Here is a 20,090-nt window from a genome sequence, read left to right on the forward strand (position 1 = left end):
TTTCCTTTTTTAAATCATGGTGAAGGATTATATTGAATCCTTTTTTTGTTCTGATAGAGGCTTGCATATCTAATATGTCTACAAAAGTTGAGTGGAAGTACATGACAGCATCAGTTAGTGGCAGAGTTCTTGAGCGAGTCCAGTCTTAAGTTTTTAGTGGTTCATTGAATATATCTTTGCGGAAAGAGGTAAGTTTGCAAAAGTATTACAGATAGCTGTTTTTTTAATGCTGTTACAGTGTCTTAGGATGAAAGTCATCACTTAGGGTATCATGTAGACAAGTGGAGGTAGTAAGATACTTCTGGTTGCTTGTTAGTATCCAGTCTAGGAGTGATTGTGTTGTACTTATTTTATTAATCTTATTAGGTGTGTTAATAATCTGGGAGAAGTTATAGGATGATAGCTTCTTGAGAAATGTAAGTGTTAAACTAGCTTAGTATATCCTCAACATTTGCAATATTGTTGCCTGGGAGAATATATAGGGCTGAGATACAAATAGTTTTATGGTTGTTGATTTTAAGTTGAGCTGTTAGTAGTTCTGCCTTATTTAAGGTGGGGTATCTTATGTGGGTCGATATTTAATACTAAAGTATTTTTAAATGTGATGGAAACACCTCCTGCTCTCTTATTTGGTCTGTCAAGCCTAAGAATATTGCAGTATTGCAGCTTGGGGGGGGGGGGGTATTTGTTCATCTTTAAGTTATTTTTAACTAGGTTTCAATAATGATGCAAATGTCAGGAGAGTAGAGGGATATAGCTGCATGAATGTCTTGGATTTTACTGAGAAGGCTTCTTACATTTGCATTCAGGAAGAGAATGCTAGAGTATCTGTCTGAGCTGAGTGGGCAGGTGGAGCTAGGATTGATGGGAAAGTGAGGGGTTACTGATCTATGTAGGGTCCTGGGATAGGATGTATCTCTCTACAGGTAGATAATGAATTAGAATTGAGGTAGGTATTAATTGGCCATTTTAGTTTTTTTTTTGTTTTGTTTTACATGGTTTAGGGTGTTGATGGATTTTAATAGAAGTATTTGGGAGAAATTTTAAAATGTGTTCCTTTGCACAGTTCTGTAGGGAAAGAGACTGTCAGGTGTAGAGTGGAATAGTTCATGTGATGTGGCACAATAGAGAGTTTTTGTTATTATTTAATGTAGTGGGGTGTACGGGACATATGAGAATATGATAGTGACCACTGGGTTTTGGTTAGAAAAGATTTTGAGTGAGAAATAATATTTTATAGGACCATGATTGATGAGTTAATGACAGTGGAAGGAACTGTAGAGGTATAAATGAGAGAAGATGGTAAGGGTTTAAGTGGAATGGGAGGTAGATTTGACTGTGTTTTTTATTGGTAGAGTAGCAGAGAGGGCGGAGCTATAGAGAGTATATAAATCCAGACTGTAGGGTTCATGAGAATTGACAGTAGGGTAATGGAGTGAAATGAGTCCAAGAGGAGAAAGGGCAAAATAAGTGGGCTGCTGCAGGCCAACAAATAGAGTGTTTTCATGCTGTAAGACTTTAGGTAAGTACACCTACTCCTAGGTGTTCAATGTTATTGTCAGTGGTGCACTGGCATAAATACAAACCTTGTAGATATTACAGGAATTAAACTAACTGCACTAAGAAGCATCTATAATAGAATGATCTTGTAGTTGGTTGTATTATGTATCGAAAGTGGGGTAGTAAAATATAGTAAATGCTTCCAACAACTGAGCATTATTTTTGGTAAAATATCAACTAAGAAACCTACCTAGAAATGTCCATTTCAATGAGCAATGAGGAGACATCTTGCTTGGCAGTTTATTCAGGGAGATATTTGGTTAGCTGAATTTCTTCTTGATTTTAAGACTATAGCAGGGAATGTAGCTGTAGATGAAAAGAGAGAAGTGATGAGTAGGCAGCAAGAAAAGAAAATATTTATCGGTGTAGAGAGTGACAAAGCAAAATGTGAAATGTCTAAGTCTAACTTGTCCATTTTCAGAAATTTAAACCTTTACTGACAAGCATTAAGTAGGTTTGTTCTTTAGTTCATTAATATAATATTGCAATCGATTGATGTCATTCAGACTTATTAAAATTTAAAATTACATCTGGGATCAGTAAAGGTATTGAGCGAACAGTAGTGGTACACTGTATCAGAGCCAAAATAAACTGCCAAATTAGAAAGGAATAATACATGGCTACCTGTATGCAACTAATAGCAAGCTACACATGTAAATGCTTCAGCAAATACTTTATTCCACTTCTTGAGTGCCTGCAAGTATTTGTTTAAGTTACTATCTTGATTTTTCCTGCAGGGCAGCACAGCAGTCTATTATTCTGTTGAGAGAAATGCAAAGCTCTGTGTCTAATTATGTACTAAAGTCCTTTGAAACTATTAATAGACCCTTTGTAAGAACAAACACATTTATGTATAGTAAAGAGTACTACAAAGTGAAAAACAATGCCCAAAAATATTTGTATCATTGATCAGCTGATCAAACTGATTTGCGAACATTTGGCAGAGCAACACAATATAACAATATGGTACAGTCCAAATAATTAGTATAGCCAACACTTATGAATCAAGTTGTATAAAAGGGCAGCTTAAAACATCATAAACTAGAATTAGCTCTATACTAGAAAACATACATCACTGTAACCCCAAATCAGTGATTAAAAAACATGCTCACATAAGAGACAGGAAAACATTACTATCTCTAGATAGAACGTTTTTGTGAAGTGATCAAAACCACTTGCCATATTACATTTCTCTCAGTAAATGAGGTATGCAAAGTCGCATGGTAATTATAAGTATACTAACACCACAGGCTCCTTTCAATTGCAAATCTAATTTAAAATTATAATTTTAGTATGAGGCTCACTAGCCTGGCAAAACTATCAAACTGAATTAACCTGATAATCATGCAGCAATAATAAGAGGTAGTAACTTCTATTAAGCATTGCATTTGTTGCAAGTGAGGAAGTTGAGGCCTTAGCCAGCTTGGTTTCTAGTGTGTGTTTGAAAATGGCACATTAGGAGAAATGATGCTAACTAATTTGTATGGTTGAGGGGCAGTTAGATGGAAGATAATAGGTATGTCACTATAGCACTCCAGGCCAAAAAAGTAATGTGATGAAGAAAAACTTTTTCTGTTGTAAGACCTTAGGTAAGTACAACTACATTTAAGGTTTTAATGTTATCATCAGTGGTACACTGGCGTAAATACAGATCTGTAGATATTATGGGAATTAAAGTAACTGTACTGTTAAGAAGCATATATAATAGAGTGATCTTGCATTTAGTTGTATGATGTATCTAAAGTGGGAAAATAAAATAAATTCTTCCAACAACTGAACATTCTTTTGGTAAAATATTATTACATAGGTAACTTGCATATAAATGTCCACAGGTCCAAACAATGAGGAGATGTTTTGCTTGGTAATTTATTTAGGGAAATGCAGTGGTTCTTTACACACGGAGATATTTGGGTAGCGAAATTTCCTCTTGATTTTAAGAATACAGCAGGAGATTTAGCTGTAAATGTCCACAAATCTGAGTGATAAAGAAATATCCTGCTTGGTAATTTATTCAAGGAAATGTAGTAGTTCTCTTTACAGGAATATATTTGCATAGATAAATTTCCAGAAATTCCAGAAATTACAAAAACTCAATCTGATTAAAACCAGGAACCTTTCATGTGTATGACAGATGTAATACCTACTGTACTATAGAAGCAGTAGAACAATTTTGGCCCTCATGGTTTGCAAAAAGAATGTTCAGTCTTTAGAAAATGCAATAATTAAGCCAAAATTATGTTTGAACTTACAATATTTTGCATGGGAAGTAAAATATTTACCAGACCACAGCAAAGGTAATAGTTTGAACATAATACCACTGGATCATCTCAGTGATTCTGGAATAGGAAAACTTTTAATACTGATATATATATTCAAGCCACAGGTTCTTTTATTTTGTCTGTGGACTTCACAGTTTGAAAGTTCCTGTTAACTGCTTGTGTTTTTTGTACGTTATTGTTGTGTTGGTTTACTGCATTTTAACTGCATGTGATTTTGGTAAAAAGTGTTCGTGGTGGTCACTCAATGGACTGTTCGGTTAAACTGGTTTTTACTATAGTACAATTTAAATGCCATTTCACAAATTATATTTTGGATCTAAATTACACGTGTCTGGTGGCAGTGGTCCATGGATTGTTAAAAATCTGAGCTCCAGATGTTTAGTTTTAGCATAGCTTGGACATTTTGTGAAAATAATACTAAAAGTGTACTTTTATGTAATATGGGCTTTATAGTAGAACCATTGTGTTTATAGTTTTTGTGTTAAACATTGTATTTCTAGATTGTATTCTTTTTTTTTTTTAGAGATATTTTATGCTCTTTTAGTCAAAGATACGTGGAAGTTGCCAGAAGTGTGTTCTTCCATTACAGGCCAGAGCTAATGGTCAAAGTTTGGATAAAAAGCTACCTGAAAGATGTGATGAAGAAGGGATCTTTGCATGAATATGTGGTATCAGTTGCTTGTACTACTTTCTCAAATACTTGGAACACATTCAATGCACAGGCAACTTGACCTCTTTTTTTTCTCAGTTTTCCCTGCCTGCTTCACAAATACATACAGGCAGTAAAATGGTAAAATTATATCTTCTCTTTCCTTCCCCTTACAGTGGGCTTCCCTCAAGGATCCAGTTTACATCACCTATTGTTCAATGCATTCATTAATCATCTACATCTAGTTTTTAAACAAGCCACTATAATACAATACACAGACAATTCAACAATCATCTGTTCTACTAAAACCACAGAAAATTAAAACAACTTGCCCAATAATCTTTCTCCACCATAGAGGCCTGGCTGTCTGATGTACAGGTGCTCCTTAAGCCTAAAAACACAAAACTAATCCTTTTTACCCCAAATCATTCAAATGACTACAAAAATAATTTCAAAAGCAGTTTCTAACAACACCAGCAGAGGGATAATAAGTCAAAGTAAGCTTTTAACAGTCACTATTGATGGAAGCTTAAAATCTGATCATCACATAAAACAAGCAGCAAAAAACATCCACCAATCTAGGTGCTCTCTGTAGAGTCAAACAATACCTTACAGATAATGCAGGAAAAAGTACTGCTTAGTCCCTTCTCATCCCTTCACTACTTTATGCTGTTCTCATCTCTATTAACCTGCAATTCACTCAACTCTCACTATTGGAGCACTGCTATGTAATACAGTGGTGAAATTTACCACAGTCCTCATTATAGGACACATTGCTGGGCTTATAAAAACTTCAGTGGTTGAGTAAAGGCATTACCTTATACTGTCCCAACTGGTCACTTCCCATAAGCCGATCTAATATCCAAACAAATGCCCTAGTTTGAAAAATGTTTTCCAATTGTATAACCCAAATAGCTGAAATCCACTGACAAAATGTTATTGTTACGCAAGCTAACAACTTAGCTGGTGACTCTTTGTATTTCACTTTCCTGTCCAAAATTTGGAACTCCCTTCCTCTCTCTATAAGAACATAGTAAACACCAACTCGTTTAAGGTACAGACTTTAGAATGCCTAAAGGATGCTTGGCTCTGTACATGCACAACTTCTGGATAATAAATGTCCTCTCCCTTCTATCTCCTGTTCTTTCCAAGCACTGTTCCCTTAGTTATTAGTCCATAATCTCTTTATTTATTTATATTTGTTGACTGGGAGTGTCCGACTGGACGTAGGTCCATTTTCAGTGGAGGCCCGGGGAGAAAAGCTCCACAGTTAAAATAAACAGACAGTAGTTACATTGGATTACATACCGATTAACAATTTACATAGCAATTACTTACAACATATTTACAGATGAAGAACATAGTACATCAGTAGACAACTAGAATCTTTATCTGTGAAGTACATAACAGACATTAACAAATGTTACAAGAAGAAGTTCCTGCTGTATAATAAGTACTGGCTTATGAGCAGCTGAGCTTGCTATAATCAAAGTAGTTAGTGGAGTGGAAAGAAAGGTGGTGGTTGGATGGGGAGGGTGATATTAGAGTGGGAGTTGCAAGGGCATAGCCAGCATGTCTTTAGGTGCGCTTTTAGTAAAGTGTTGAAGTGGGTGCATGATGGTACGGAGGTAATTGTGGGTGGGTGGGAGTTCCATAATTTGGCTATGGTGCAAGAGAATAGTGCTTCACCAGCAGAGTTATTGGCTTTAGTGATCTGCAAGTGATTTTTGTTGCTGGATCTTAGTGGTCTGGTGGTGCGATAGGGTTGGAGTAGATTCTGGAAGGATGGGACATTTAGTGGATGATTTACTAGTTTGTGGGCGAGTGAGAGTTGATACCATTGAAGGAGGTGAGGGAGTTCAAGCCAGCCCAGTTCAGCAAGTGAGAGACAGTGGTGACTACGGTAGGATGCCCCTGTGGTGAATTTGGCAATTTTGTTGTAGCAGGTCTCTAGCTTGTTTAGATCGCATTGCCTTAGGTTGGTATATATATATTGGACAGGCATAAAGTAGGGTGGAGATAAGGTGGGAATTTGCTATTGAAATCTTTGCTGCTTTGGTGAGAAGTTGCTTATTTCTGTATAGTGCTCCTAGTTTTTTGTGGACTTTTTTATGGTCAAGGATATGTGAATGTCAAATTTTAGTTTGTCTATTTCCACTCCTAGCAATTTGGTGTGTTCAGTTGGGTATATAGTGGTGTTGTCTTTTGCTGTGATGTTAAAGTGAGAGTTGTTTTGAGTATGTTTGGTGGGTTGGAAGATGAGTAGTTTAGTTTTGTTTGGGTTGAATATTAATTGGGCATTGGATAACCAAGTTTCAACAGAGGAAAAGGCTTTCTGTGTGACTTTTTGCAGTTTGGGTAGGGACTGGGCTGAGCAGATGATGGTTGAGTCATCTGCGTATTGTATGAGTGTGCCATGTTTGGTGGCAGAGGCTAGATTACTGGTGAAAACAGAGAAGAGTAGGGGTCCAAGGATGGATCCTTGGGGAACCTCTATGGAGACAGGTAGTTGGAGAGATATGTCATTCTGCCATACAACGGATTGTTGGCGGTCAGACAGGTAACTCTGAAATCAGTTGGTGACTGTTTGTGAGAAGGATAGGTTATTGAGGACAGAGATAAGTTGTTTGTGTGGGACCATGTCAAATGCTTTAGATAGGTCTAGGAAAGTAGCAGAGGAGAGATAGCCATTGTTTTTATGCTGAAGGATAGTGTTAGTAAAAGGGAGTAAGGCAGTGGTGGTGCTATGGTTTGGTCGGAAACCATGCTGAGTATTGGAAAGGAGGTTGTTAGTAAGGAGGTAGTCTGAGACCTGAGAGTGTATGCATCACTCTAGTATTTTGGAGAGTGGAGAGAGAATAGCTATGTGGTGGTAATTGGTTAGTTCTGTGGAGGGTCTGCCTTTGTGGAGGGGAATTATATGTGATACTTTCGACAGTGTGGGAATGTAACTTTCTGACAGAGATTGGTTAATCAAGATGGATACTGGGTAGGCCAGAGCATCAGCTGCGATTTGTAGGTATTCACTTGGGAGGTTGTCTGCTGCTAATCTGGTGGGCTTAAGTTTAGTTAAGAGTTTTTTTTATGTTGGAGATAGGTACAGGATAAAAAGAGAAGGCAGTGGGGAGATTACTAGTTGAAGGTGTGGGTTGGAGGGGAGGGGGGGTTGTGTTGTTTACCTAGTGATAGTATGGTTTCTGTGAAGTGTGTGTTGAATGAGGTAGCAATATTTTCTGAGGAGTGAGGGATGTTAGGAGGGTTACTGACTTTACCTGGGTGGAGGATGGAGTTTATGGAGGACCAGAATTGTTTGGGGCTGTGTTGAGAGGAGTCTAGGGCAGACTGGTAGTATTGGAATTTGTCCTGTTTTATTAGCTTTTTGACTCTATTGCATAGTTCTAGGAATTTCTGCCTAGTTGAGGGGTTTTGGTTTTGTGCCAGTGCTCCCAGGCTTTATCCCTGTTTTTCATTTCTGACTTAGTGGTTTTCTGTAGCCATGGGGAGGGTTGTGCTTTGATTCTGGAAAGTCTTATGGGGGCATGGTAATTAAGGATGCTCAGGAAGGTAGTATTAAAAAATTCAACTGCGTCATCAAGACTGAGGTACTTTAGAGGATGCCAGTTACATTCTTTGAGGGATGAGATGAATGTGAGTGGGTTAAAGTTTAGTTTTTTACGTATTTGATGGTAGATGACAGGTTTAGCTTGGTATAGGTATTTTTTGAGCAGGAATGTTGGGGAGTGATCACTGAGGCGATCTGATAAGCAGCTTGTTATATATGACTGGGGGTTCTTACTGACAAGTATCCAGTCCAGGGTAGTGTGCTTGTTGGAGTTTTTATTTATCCTGGTTGGCGACTGGACTAGTTGGGTGAAGCCATGAAGGTTTACATGATGGGTTGGATGGTTGCCAGAACAGGATTGCCAGTCAATATTGAAATCACCTAAAATTATAGTTTCTTCGGGGAGATGGTGGGTAGACCAGCTGAGGAGGTTTTCTAGTGGAGGGATGTTTTGGCCAGGTGGGAAGTAGCATCCAATTATGTTGATGGTTTTGTTTTGGTTTATTTTGAGGTTGGTATATATTATTTCTTCATTGCCTGTTTGTGGAGCCGATGATTTTAAGATCTGGATGTTTAGATGCTGTTTAAATATTATAGCTACACCACCTCCTTTCTTGTTTAGCCGGTCTACTCTTATTATGCCATAACCTGTAGGGAGTATGTGCTCGCTGGTTATGTGAGGTTTTAGCCAGGTTTCTGTCAGGATGACTATATCTTGGGAGTACAAGTCTATGGTGGCATGGAGTTCATGGACTTTGTTGGATATACTTCTAATATTTAGGCTTAGTAGATAATAATCTCTTCTTTGTCTTCTACCTCTCCTCCTTCTTTCTTCTACCCATCCAAAAACATTCATCTCTTAATACTAGTCCTACATTTCCTCCTCTTCTCTCCTTCTGCCAAATTCTTTTCCAAATGTGTTTCATAGCTCTTTAAATGCTGTTGCTATTAATTGCTGATACTCTGTTTAAATGTATATTTGTGGGTTACTTGTATACATCTGTTAATTACTTATATACCTCTGTTTAGTATGACCTTTATGTAATGCTTTTTTTCTATAGATTTAAGTTTTGTATACTTGTTGATTACTTATGTAACTCTCTTTACTTTGATCTTTGTGTAATGTTTTTTCCATAGCTTTAAGTGTTAAATGTTTGTTGAATACTTATATACCTCTGTTTACTATTTTCTGTATGTAATGTTTATTTTTTTCCATGGATTTAAGTTTTGTATATTTGTTGATTATTTTTATACCTCTGTTTACTTTGATCTTTGTGTAATGTTTTTTCCATAGCTTTAAGTGTTAAATGTTTGTTAAATACTTATATACCTCTGTTTACTATTTTCTGTATGTAATGTTTATTTTTTTCCATAGCTTTAAGTGTTGTATATTTGTTGATTACTTATATACCTATGTTTAGTATTTTCTTTATGTGATGGTGGATTTTTTCAGCTACTTTTCTCCCCAGGCCTCCACTGAAAAGGTGTAGCTTTCTGCCCAGTCAAACTATTCCAGTAAATAAATGCAATAGATGAATAAAATATTGGTATCTAATGAATTTAAACTATTACAATTTGTAGAAATGTAATATAATTTATTATGCATACCTTTATTGGATGTAAATCCTTATGTAGATTTATTCTGTTTTTGGACTCCGACAAATGTCATGGTTGAAAAGTGTGTTTAGATCAGTTCACTTATCTAGTTAACAAAAACTAAATAATTAGTGTATAAACAAGCCAAAAGAACAAACTAAAAGAACTGATAAAAATAATTTTGAGTGTCTGTCCTCTGACAAACACTATTCTACTAGCACATTCACTGGTGGTATACTATAATCTGTTTTGCTTAAATTTTTACATGGGTAGGAACTGCTAATTCTGAATGCAAACACTTCTGTAAGCCTGTGTCCAGCTCAATATGTACAAAAAGGGACCAATCAAATGGCAGCAGTGAAACTTAGTGTTGACTGAATATGGCTACCGATTTACAGGAAATAACACATTCTCCACCAAATGCTTGCCTTACAGTGCTTAGTGTATAGTTTGCAATGTTTTATAGAGTCAGTTTAGCCCTCTGTCTGCAGATTTTCCTTTTCTGTGTTCTAGCTTTACTAAATGCTTCACTGGAACACAGAGCTTAATAAGACAACATTAAAAAATGTGTTAAAAAGAACTTGATACCTTTTATTTCAGAAGTGAAATTTATATATTGAGATTGAAAGAATGCAACATTTAAAAGATGTAGGAGGTAACATCTTCCTTAAAGCTGTAGAACATACTTAATCAAAAATGATTTCTTTTAAAAAAAATAATTTGAGAAGTTTGTGAAAAGTGCATTAATTTCATTTTGTTTTACAGACTCTGATGATCAAGAGGATTGTGGCACAGAAAAATCAACAGGCAATGAACAGCTTACGGTAAAATTTTGCATTCTTATTCATCTTTTCCGTAGATATTTAACTGATGAGCTATTTATATGGCTCATCTGTTCATGTTGGGTGAATACTGAAGATGCTGATGATCCTTTGGGAATTATCTATGAAGCCTGTCAGCAAGTTTTGGATTTGCTAACACCACTCCCTCATATTAATTAACTAGATTTTTTGCCTGTTGCCATCAATATCATGAAAATAACAAGCAGATGATGTACATTCTTATCAAGCCCAGGTTTTCAAGTCAAAATATTATCAAATATGCAGTGTGAACTGGTTACTCACAGTTTACGGCACAGTGGTTCACATCAGCTGATAAACACTTTAGTTAGGAAGGAGTGAGCTTTCTACCTGTAGCTTCCTCTGTCCAGTATGACGATACCGAGAAATAATAAGGCTTCCATAGTCTAGTCCTTCATAGGACATCTGAATCATGGTTTACCAATAGAGCACTCAAAATTAATCTTCGTACGTGAAAACAATAAATGGTGATGTTAGCAGAGTATTTGCATGAATAAGCTAACTGCAAGATTCTAAATCTTAGAACTTTATTTGAACTATAGAAGGAAAGAAAGAAACACAATTGGCATGTTCTGTAAAATTCTTTCCAGTTGAATCAATAGATGACATCACATGAGCAAGAATCAGAGAATGTGATCATTACCTGCTCTAATACATGGTACTGTCTCCCCTCTGTTTATACTGTTTCATAAGTTCATAGGTAGGTACTAGGCTATCTGCCCAAGGGCATTTATAAGCCTAACAGACTAAACCAAAAATATGCAAGGTAGACTGAGTGCACGGATTAAACCATAATTACCAAAAGTACAAAAAAGAAATCCAGCACAAGGGAAAGATGAAAATCTTGAAAATTTATTGTGGCAAGTTCCATAAATAAAATATCCACAGCAAACCGGTTTCGGCTGAAAGTTCAAGCCTTCTTCAGTGCAACAAAATATATTCATTAGAGCAAACCCTGATTCCTGCTTATATATGTGTGCATAGATTAGCCAAAAAGGCTTAATACCTTAATTGGAGTGATTAATCAGTGAGTCAAACAATCCATAGCAAAAATTAGCTTAACTCATTCAGGCCTGGTCTAAATAGAGCACCTAGCCTGATTATCCAGGAAGATTCCTTATTATTTAATATATTATGCCAACCAGCTTTGGATGTCCTGTTCATTTGTATTTTATCTATGATAGTAAAAGTAAATTTAGCAGTTTTATGTATTAAGGTGTGTTTGTAAAGGGCTTCTGAGATTCTTTTATTTCTAATTTCACTTAGATGTTCACTGATACGGTGTCTAAAAGGTCTGGACGTTTGTCCAACATGAAATGAAGAACAGATACAGGTGGCTAAATAGATGATCCAATCCACTACAAATTGAGGATTGTATTTCTCGGACAATAACCCAGGTGGATCAAATAGAGAGATCTCAACTTTTAGAATATAAGGATTAAACTAGTCATGATAGTACACAGAAATCACAACCCACTAGGCTAGTAACCACCTTTGGGGCCAATGTCTATAGGTTCAAAAATATTATTAACAATCATTGGGACATTTTGCTTGCCCATGACCAATTGAATGGAATACTTAACTCTCGATGTTTATTTTCTTATCGAAGAGGCAGAACAATCAATTCACATTTAACTCATTACAAACGATATAATCCACCCATCACTTTACAGAAAACTTTATTTGGTGATACATTGTTAGGTTGTGTTCCTTGTGGTCATTGTAGTGCTTGTTCACACATATTTCAAACCAAGGAATTTACTAGTTGTAATACATCTAAACTTTACCAAATAAGATGTTTTGGCAATTGCAGCAGTGATTGGATCATCTATTTAGCCACCTGTATCTGTTCTTCATTTTATGTTGGACAAACGTCCAGACCTTTTAGACACCGTATCAGTGAACATCTAAGTGAAATTAGAAATAAAAAAATCTCAAACGCCCTTTACAAACATGCAGGGTCATACCAGCCTGGGCTACATGATCAGAGAGCTCCTCTATGTCTCTTTTCATGTAGTCCAGGGAGGTATGCTTCAGGTCATTCACACCAACCACACCAACGTGTATAATGACAGAGTCATATTTGTACTTGTTTTGGAGTGACCTGAGTGATCGTGTTATGTGGTGGATCCTTGCACCCGACAGGCAGCTTACAGTAATCTTCTCCTTGTTCAGTCTAGTGAGTGGAACGTCAGTGTGCCTGACAATAGAGTCACCTACTACTAGTGTATTGGGTGTGTTGTTATGCCTTAAGGGCTGTGGTTGCGTGGCACACTGACTTTGTGAAGTATTTGATACGTGGTTGTTGTTTGAGGGTGGAGGTTGCTTGGATGTCTGCTTTGGAGGTCTCTGCTGCATAGGCAGATTTTTATTTAGAGCCTCCGAGTATGTTTTTGTGTATTTATGTGTGTTGATTGCTGGTGCATGTATGACTGTTGTATGTGAGACTAGAAGTGTGGTGCAGGTGTTTCCCTTCTCCTCTTGACTGGCTGTTCCTGCCTTGGGTTGAGAGAGCTTGGCCTCCAGTTTGGCTGTATAGTTGCATCTCTCACATACATTTGTGTCTGTTGGAAGGAGGAGAGGGTTGTCTGTGTACATGAGGCAATTGTAACATTGCCTCAAAATTCCCAGATTCACCAGCTGGATGAGTGTATACCTGAAACTGCCCTTTTGACATGTCTGTATGGGTAAATGAACTGATTTACTGATTGTCCAGTAGGGACGAATAAGGAGCCTTGTACTACTGTATAGTATAGGGGAGGTGTAGTGTTAGCATTTATTAGTGCCTACTGTGGGCTTGGAGCAAGTGCTGGGCTGTAAAAGGAAAGTTAGAGTGCTTAATTTGATAGTTTGACTAGTTCTAAGGGAAAAATTGAAGAGCAGACTTTGTGGAGCCTGGAATAGTTTAACCCTAGCTAACCGGCGGTGCGCAAAACCGCGCAAATGCTGGTTTTAAGGCAGGGAGATCAAACCAATAAATGACTAGTTGCTGGGCTGAGACCACTCCTCCAGGGACAGATAGGCTGGTCAAAGCTTCCCACTTTCACTGGTAAACAGAGAAACTTCCTCCTATCCAAGTAAGGATATGGGCAACACAGGAACTTATACCACAGTCCTGAATTCAGCAGAACCTGAAAACTGGACTAGACTAGCTTAGAAAAGGCGGGAAACAAGGATATTTTTTAGTTTTTTTCTTTTTCTGGCAAAAGATGCAATGAACTTTCACAAAAATACTTTAAATGCTTATAACAGGCTAGCACACTTTAGTGTGTAGCCTACAAAAGTTAAACAGTACAAAAACGAACTTAAACGGCTTTAAAAAGTGCTAACAGCAAAAAAAAAAAACAGTTTAGTATGCAGCAAAGAGTTTTTTTAAAGCTCAGAAATGCTAGAAATCACTTTTCGGCAAGACTAGCAGTCACGGGAGAAAAAGCAGAGAAAAAATACTTATATCAGTTTGAAAGTCACTCTTTTGTCGCTCTGCTGCTTGTAGTAATCTGCAGGACACCACGAGGAGCTTGGCTGAGTAGTATACAAGTGAAAAAACATGCAAATGCGGGTTTTAAGGCAGGGAGATGAAAGAGATAGGAATTAGCCCAAAACGGCCAATACACTACTAGTTGTTGGGCTGAGATCACTCCTCCAGGGACAGATAGGCTGCTCAAAGCTCCCCACGCTCACTGGTGAACAGAGAAACTTCCTCCTATCCAAGTAAGGATATGGGCAACAGAGGAACTTATACCACAGTCCTGAATTCAGCAGAACCTGAAAACTGGACTAGACTAGCTTAGAAAAGGCGGGAAACAAGAATATATTTTTTTTCTTTTTCTGGCAGAAGATACAATGAACTTTCACAAAAACACTTTAAATGCTTATAATAGGCTAGCGCACTTCAGTGTGTAGCCTACAACAGTTAAACAGTACAGAAAATGACGACTTTAAAAAGTGCTAACAGCAAAAAAACAGTTTAGTATGCAGAAAAGTTTTTTAAAGCTCAGAAATGCTAGATAAAATCGCTTTTCGGCGAGACTAGCAGTCGCAGGAGAAAAAGCAAAGAAAAAATACTTGTATCAGTTGAAAGTCACTCTTTTGTCGCTCTGCTGCTTGTAGTACTCTGCAGGACACCACGAGAAGCTTGGCAGATGACTACAAATATTATTAAGAGAACATTATAGTTTTGAAACAATAAGCCTGTTTTTATCTTTGATAGGTTTGTGTAGTCCACAGAAACTATAAGCCAGCTGTTTCTTTCCCCCAGGAATCACTCTAAGGAGCACATATGTCTCTCTTAGCTGAGTAATTATGTAATATTTTGAAAGATGTTCATGTTTCCCATTCTAGTGCTAAATTATTATTTTTTTTGCCATTCTCCAATGGTACTTCTTTTATTACTATGTTTTCTCTAAATTAATCCACATTCCCTGTATTTTCATAAACATAGTATGCAGAGATGTAAAAATACTCAGTGGATTATGGCCAGAATTCAGAAATGGCCTAGCTATAAGTGATGTGGCTGCATCAAAAAGGGTCCTTTATTGTGAGACACATTTGTCACAATGAAAAAAGACCTCATTATTCATTAATTTGTATGTCTCTGAATTGCTCGGTGATTACCCTAAGTGCTAACAAGCACTTTGCTGCAGCAGTCACAACCCATGGCTCATGCATTGCTTTGGAACAGGCACCCCTCTCATTTACTTCCACCCCCCACACGGGCATGCACACACACCATTTTACTTCACTCTGAATCTACAGACATACCAGACATTGCCTCTTATGTTTTCACTGTCCTTTGTAAATCATGAGTCACTCAATACTGCTAGGTATTAGAGTGTCATACTTATTGTTCGTTATGTGTTTTGTGCTGCAAAACCCATTGCTCTGTTAACTTTGTAACTCTGAAAATTACCTGGTGTCTAGTGTTCCCTCCATGTGGCTTCCATGCTGTGAATAGTGTTGTTCTGTTGACTTTTGAAGTAACTCAGTGTAATATTTACAACTCCTTAGTGTCTAGTGACCTCAGCATTGCAGGACTTGCTTATTAGTGGCAGGATGTTTAGAGGTATGGCATCACACACACACACATACACACGCGCCATACATCGTGCCCCCCCCTCCCCAATTGCAGTCATGCACAGTCACACCCATTCACTCATACATACATACATTCAAGCAGATCTGCCCTTCCTATATAATCCTACTACTGCAACTACCAAGGCAGGCAGACAGGCGCACACACACACACACACACACACACACACACACACACACACACACACACACTTGGCACCACTCATACCTCTGCATACACTCACACTTGCAGTAACATGCATGCACACACTTGCATATACTCTAACATCATACCTTTCAACTGTCCAGAATTTCACAGAATGTCTAGATTTTTGCCTCATATTTTTGGTCTGTTCCTCAGAAAATGTGCCATTTTCTGGCAAATCATTGAAGACTAAAGTCACAAAATTAATGAGTGTCAGCATGCTAATGCAAAAACCGTTATTCTAGTAACTTTCTTGCTTTATATTTGCAATGTTTAAAATCTGTCCCTGATTTTAGGCCATTGTCTCCCCCCATTCTGTTTGGTTTTGCCTGGAATTCTTGCACTAAATGGTTGAGATGTACACCCATCACTACCTACATACTAAACACCACAGCACTTACCTCTAACACCATCTCACCCATTGAACATAATGGATGAATGTAAGCTTTTGGCCACATTAATTAACAGTGGTAGTGGTGCTTTATGAAGCTGAGTGGTTCTGTAAATCACTGTACTATGTAAATCACTTACATCGAGCATTTAAGGGAGACCACATGACTCATTATCATAGGACTGTCCCTTGAAATGCTATATTTACATTTACAGTAGGCCAGAGAGACAGCCTACCATGGTGCTGTACCTTATCAAATGAAAGTACTGTGATAGGGCTGTCTCTGAAATGGAAACTACTACCGCCAGCAGTAAAGAGAATCCAAGGGTATGTTTAGTATGCCACCATTTAGGATCAGAATTCCTTCCTAGACATAGTGGTCAATATGATAGAGCAGCACAGCACAGCACAGCAGGAAACAGTTATTTTGTAAGGTTTTACCTTGTATACCATGCTGTGCTTCGTCACCATCCATGTGAGTAATTCAGAAGCATGTTTTACTCCTTAGAAATGATGACAGAGCTTGGGTCGTTACAACAATATAGCCTCTGTATTTTATAATTTCACCAAATGTTTTGGGCCTCTTATACAATGACAAGAATGGACCCATTCCCAAGTCAGATTATTATTAAAATGAATAAAATGAGTATTGTTTCAGTCTTTGATGTTTGTAAAAGTGCTGTTCTCATCATCTGCAATGTACCCACAATTGCTTCCGTCTGCAATTCATACAGTGTTGCATGTATTGGTAACATGTTTAAGTATACTTGAAACTTCTTTTTTATAGGTCATGTTGCTTTTAATGCTATTGGAACTGTTTGGGTCTCTTTCTTCTACATTGCTTTAGTTTCTGCTTGTAAAGCCTGCCACTTTATAACTTTGAGTCTTTCAGTATATAAAACACTATAATCGCTGGCTGTAGCTATTGCAATGATTAGTAGGTTCATAGGTTGATACTAGACTATTGGCCCTAGGGCCTGTACAACCTTAGCCATAATAATTCCCTGGCTATTTCTTCCAACAATATTTACTTCCTGGGACCCCTGTCTAGCAGAAATATTGTCCCAAATATTTGGTTGATCAATGCTGCAATTAGTATAAAATCAGTAATAACATACTGGTGTAGATGGTTTGACTATGACCCAGGGAACCCAGGTTTCACGAGTAGCCAGGGCATCTCCTGGAGTTGGCTTGCAGAAGACAATTGTGCCTATTCTGGAGAGGGCTGATTCAGGTAGCATAGTATCACAAACCCCATCAAAGTAGAGAATGCAATCACAAAAGTGACCTGGTATCTGCATTTCACTTGCAAATGCACAATTCCCTTTAATCATTGTCTATCTAGATCTGTGTGTGTGTGTGTGTGTGTGTGTGTGTGTGTGTGTGTGTGTGTGTGTGTGTGTGTGTGTATCTCTCTATATATATATATATATATATATATATATATATATATATATATATATATATATATATATATATATAGATATGCTACTTTTGTCATTTTCATTGGACTAATATGTCTGGTTTTCTTTTTGTTGCCTCTGTTTCAGCTTTGTTGTCAGCCTGAGCCAAACAGGAAATGCAATATAAAATATACTCTTCACAGGAAAAGTAGAAAAATGTCCAGAGTGTCATGGCCATGCTTATCTTAGAATAAATGTCAGACAGTGTCACATTATAGTAGGGGTAAAACCGGTGGTCACTTGGAGCAGAGTTTTAGAGGAGCCTATGGTCAGCCAGCAAAACAGTTTAACTTATTTGTGCAGTACATGTCATGAGCAGAATAATTATTAAAGTATTAAAAAAAATCTCAACAATCTACCTTTTCCATGGCCCAATGTCACACAGTAGTAGCGAGTTCCACTCCACCAGCCAATAACAGTTCTGTAGCAAGTTCCACCCCCCACCCCCCAGTACAGCAGCAAATAACAGCTCTTTTCCACACCCCCATCTTGATCAGTGTACAGCCAACAGAATCATGAGAGAATGAGCACTGAGACTGAGCTTGCTAGACTAGATGCTTCTGCTGTGCAGTAGGGCAGGTGCGTTTTGAATTGGAGAGCAAATCCACCTGCAAGATCAGCTGCTTTTGAATCAGAGGGCAAGTTGTGTGTGTGTGTGTGCTGATACAGGTACTTCTGTGTGAGACCAGGTGCTTATTTCATCAAATCAGAGTGTGGGAATCAGTCGTGCAGGTGTTGATCCCACAAGTAAGTGAGAGGTGTGTGTGTGTGTGTGTGTGTGTTTGCACATGCACCTTTATGTGTTAGTGATTAATGGCTTTAAGTGGAAGAAAATCTACAACAGGTACCTGATCATGACATGGAAAATTCTACCTTCTAAAATTAATGAACAGAATAAAACATAGAATGTTGACAGTCCCAGTGTCTTGAGACGAAACTCACCAAAAAAAAAACGTCAATTCAGCAGCTGAAAAGTGTGTACGAAAGCCAGTGGAACAAATGAAACAAATGCCTTCAAAAATCAGCGATATCCACAGCCAAACTCTCAACAGTTAAATAAACTTTTTTGAAAGCCAGTGGAACAGATGAAACAAATGAAACAAATGTCTTCAAAAACCAACGGTATCCTCAGCCAAACTGTAATTTTATTAAACGAAACACAGGATAATCCCAAAGGTTAAGCACTTTCACTTGCTAAATGGCAAGCTTTTTCAGAACTATAATAAATGGATATATTCTCATTTATATAGTATCAGGACAAAAGATGAAAAGAACGCTCTTTTTAGACATATTAAAAAATTTTGAGACAGGCACTATTTCGAGTTTGCTATTATTGACAGTGTTCAGTTTGACATGGGGGGGGGACTTCAAGGGCCTGTTATCATACAAAGAGTATTGGTGGCAGGTGTTATTGGATGCTTCAACCCCACCATGACTCGATGTTATTTCTATTAAACCTTTGCTAGCTATGGGTTGAATTTGGGTTTAGTGGCATGTGCAACAGTTAATTTGTGATTATAAAATACAAACAGGCATATCAAATTTTATATTCATTTATATTTATATTCATATATATTCACATCATATTGATGGTATAATTTTATTACAATATTTTTATAGACAGGTAGATTTAGGACAAGATATATATTTTGGTCATTGTATATTGTATTGTTGTTTAGATTCTTATAGTTTTTATAGGACAGTTTGGATGGATATATGATAATTTGTTCTGTATTACCCATGCATTATACATATAAATATTTAACACTAAAATATTTTTAAGGTTTAGATTTATATTTTATAATATATATTATACATTGCTAATGGACTTTTATAATATTAGGTTTTGCACTAAGTGTATTTTTAGGTGTCATATACCTTTAATATGAAGCATTGTGTATTTTGAATGTTGGCGCCAAAAAGTTTATTAAACTGCTGAGAGGTTTGTTTCAACTTGTTCTGAAGAAGCTTGCCATTTAGCAAGTGAAAGCGCTTAACCTTTTGGATTATCCTGTGTTTCGTTTAATAAAATTACAGTTTGGCTGAGGATACTGTTGGTTTTTGAAGACATTTGTTTCATTTGTTTCATCTGTTCCACTGGCTTTCAAAAAAGTTTATTTAACTGTTGAGAGTTTGGCTGTGGATATCGCTGGTTTTTGAAGGCATTTGTTTCATTTGTTCCACTGGCTTTTGTACACACTTTTCAGCTGCTGAATTGACGTTTTTTTTTTTTTTCTTTGGTGAGTTTCATCTCAAGACACTGGGACTGTCAACGTTCTATGTTTTATTCTGTTCAGTAGTTGCTTGGAACGTTGTTTGTGCTGGTACCTTCTAAAATTAAAAAAAAAAAATATATATATATATATATATATATATATATATATATATATATATATATGTATATATATGTATATATATATATGATATAGATATATGTATATATATTTATCCTTTT

General features: G+C 37.1%; 1 protein-coding gene across 4 annotated transcripts in view; it reads left to right on the plus strand.

Annotated features, from left to right (window-relative positions):
• The window catches only part of ARHGEF28 (Rho guanine nucleotide exchange factor 28), a 3,217,901-nt gene that overhangs the window by 1,771,246 nt on the left and 1,426,565 nt on the right, over nt 1-20,090 (plus strand). For all 4 annotated transcript variants that reach the window (XM_044063941.1, XM_044063943.1, XM_044063942.1 and 1 more), the window contains exon 9: nt 10,412-10,470. In XM_044063941.1, the coding sequence (XP_043919876.1) occupies nt 10,412-10,470 (59 nt within the window). The remainder of the gene's footprint in view (nt 1-10,411; nt 10,471-20,090) is intronic.

Source organism: Protopterus annectens, chromosome 2.part2 (genome assembly GCF_019279795.1).
Source record: "Protopterus annectens isolate FY-2018-M chromosome 2.part2, PAN1.0, whole genome shotgun sequence".
Taxonomy (NCBI): domain Eukaryota; kingdom Metazoa; phylum Chordata; order Ceratodontiformes; family Protopteridae; genus Protopterus; species Protopterus annectens.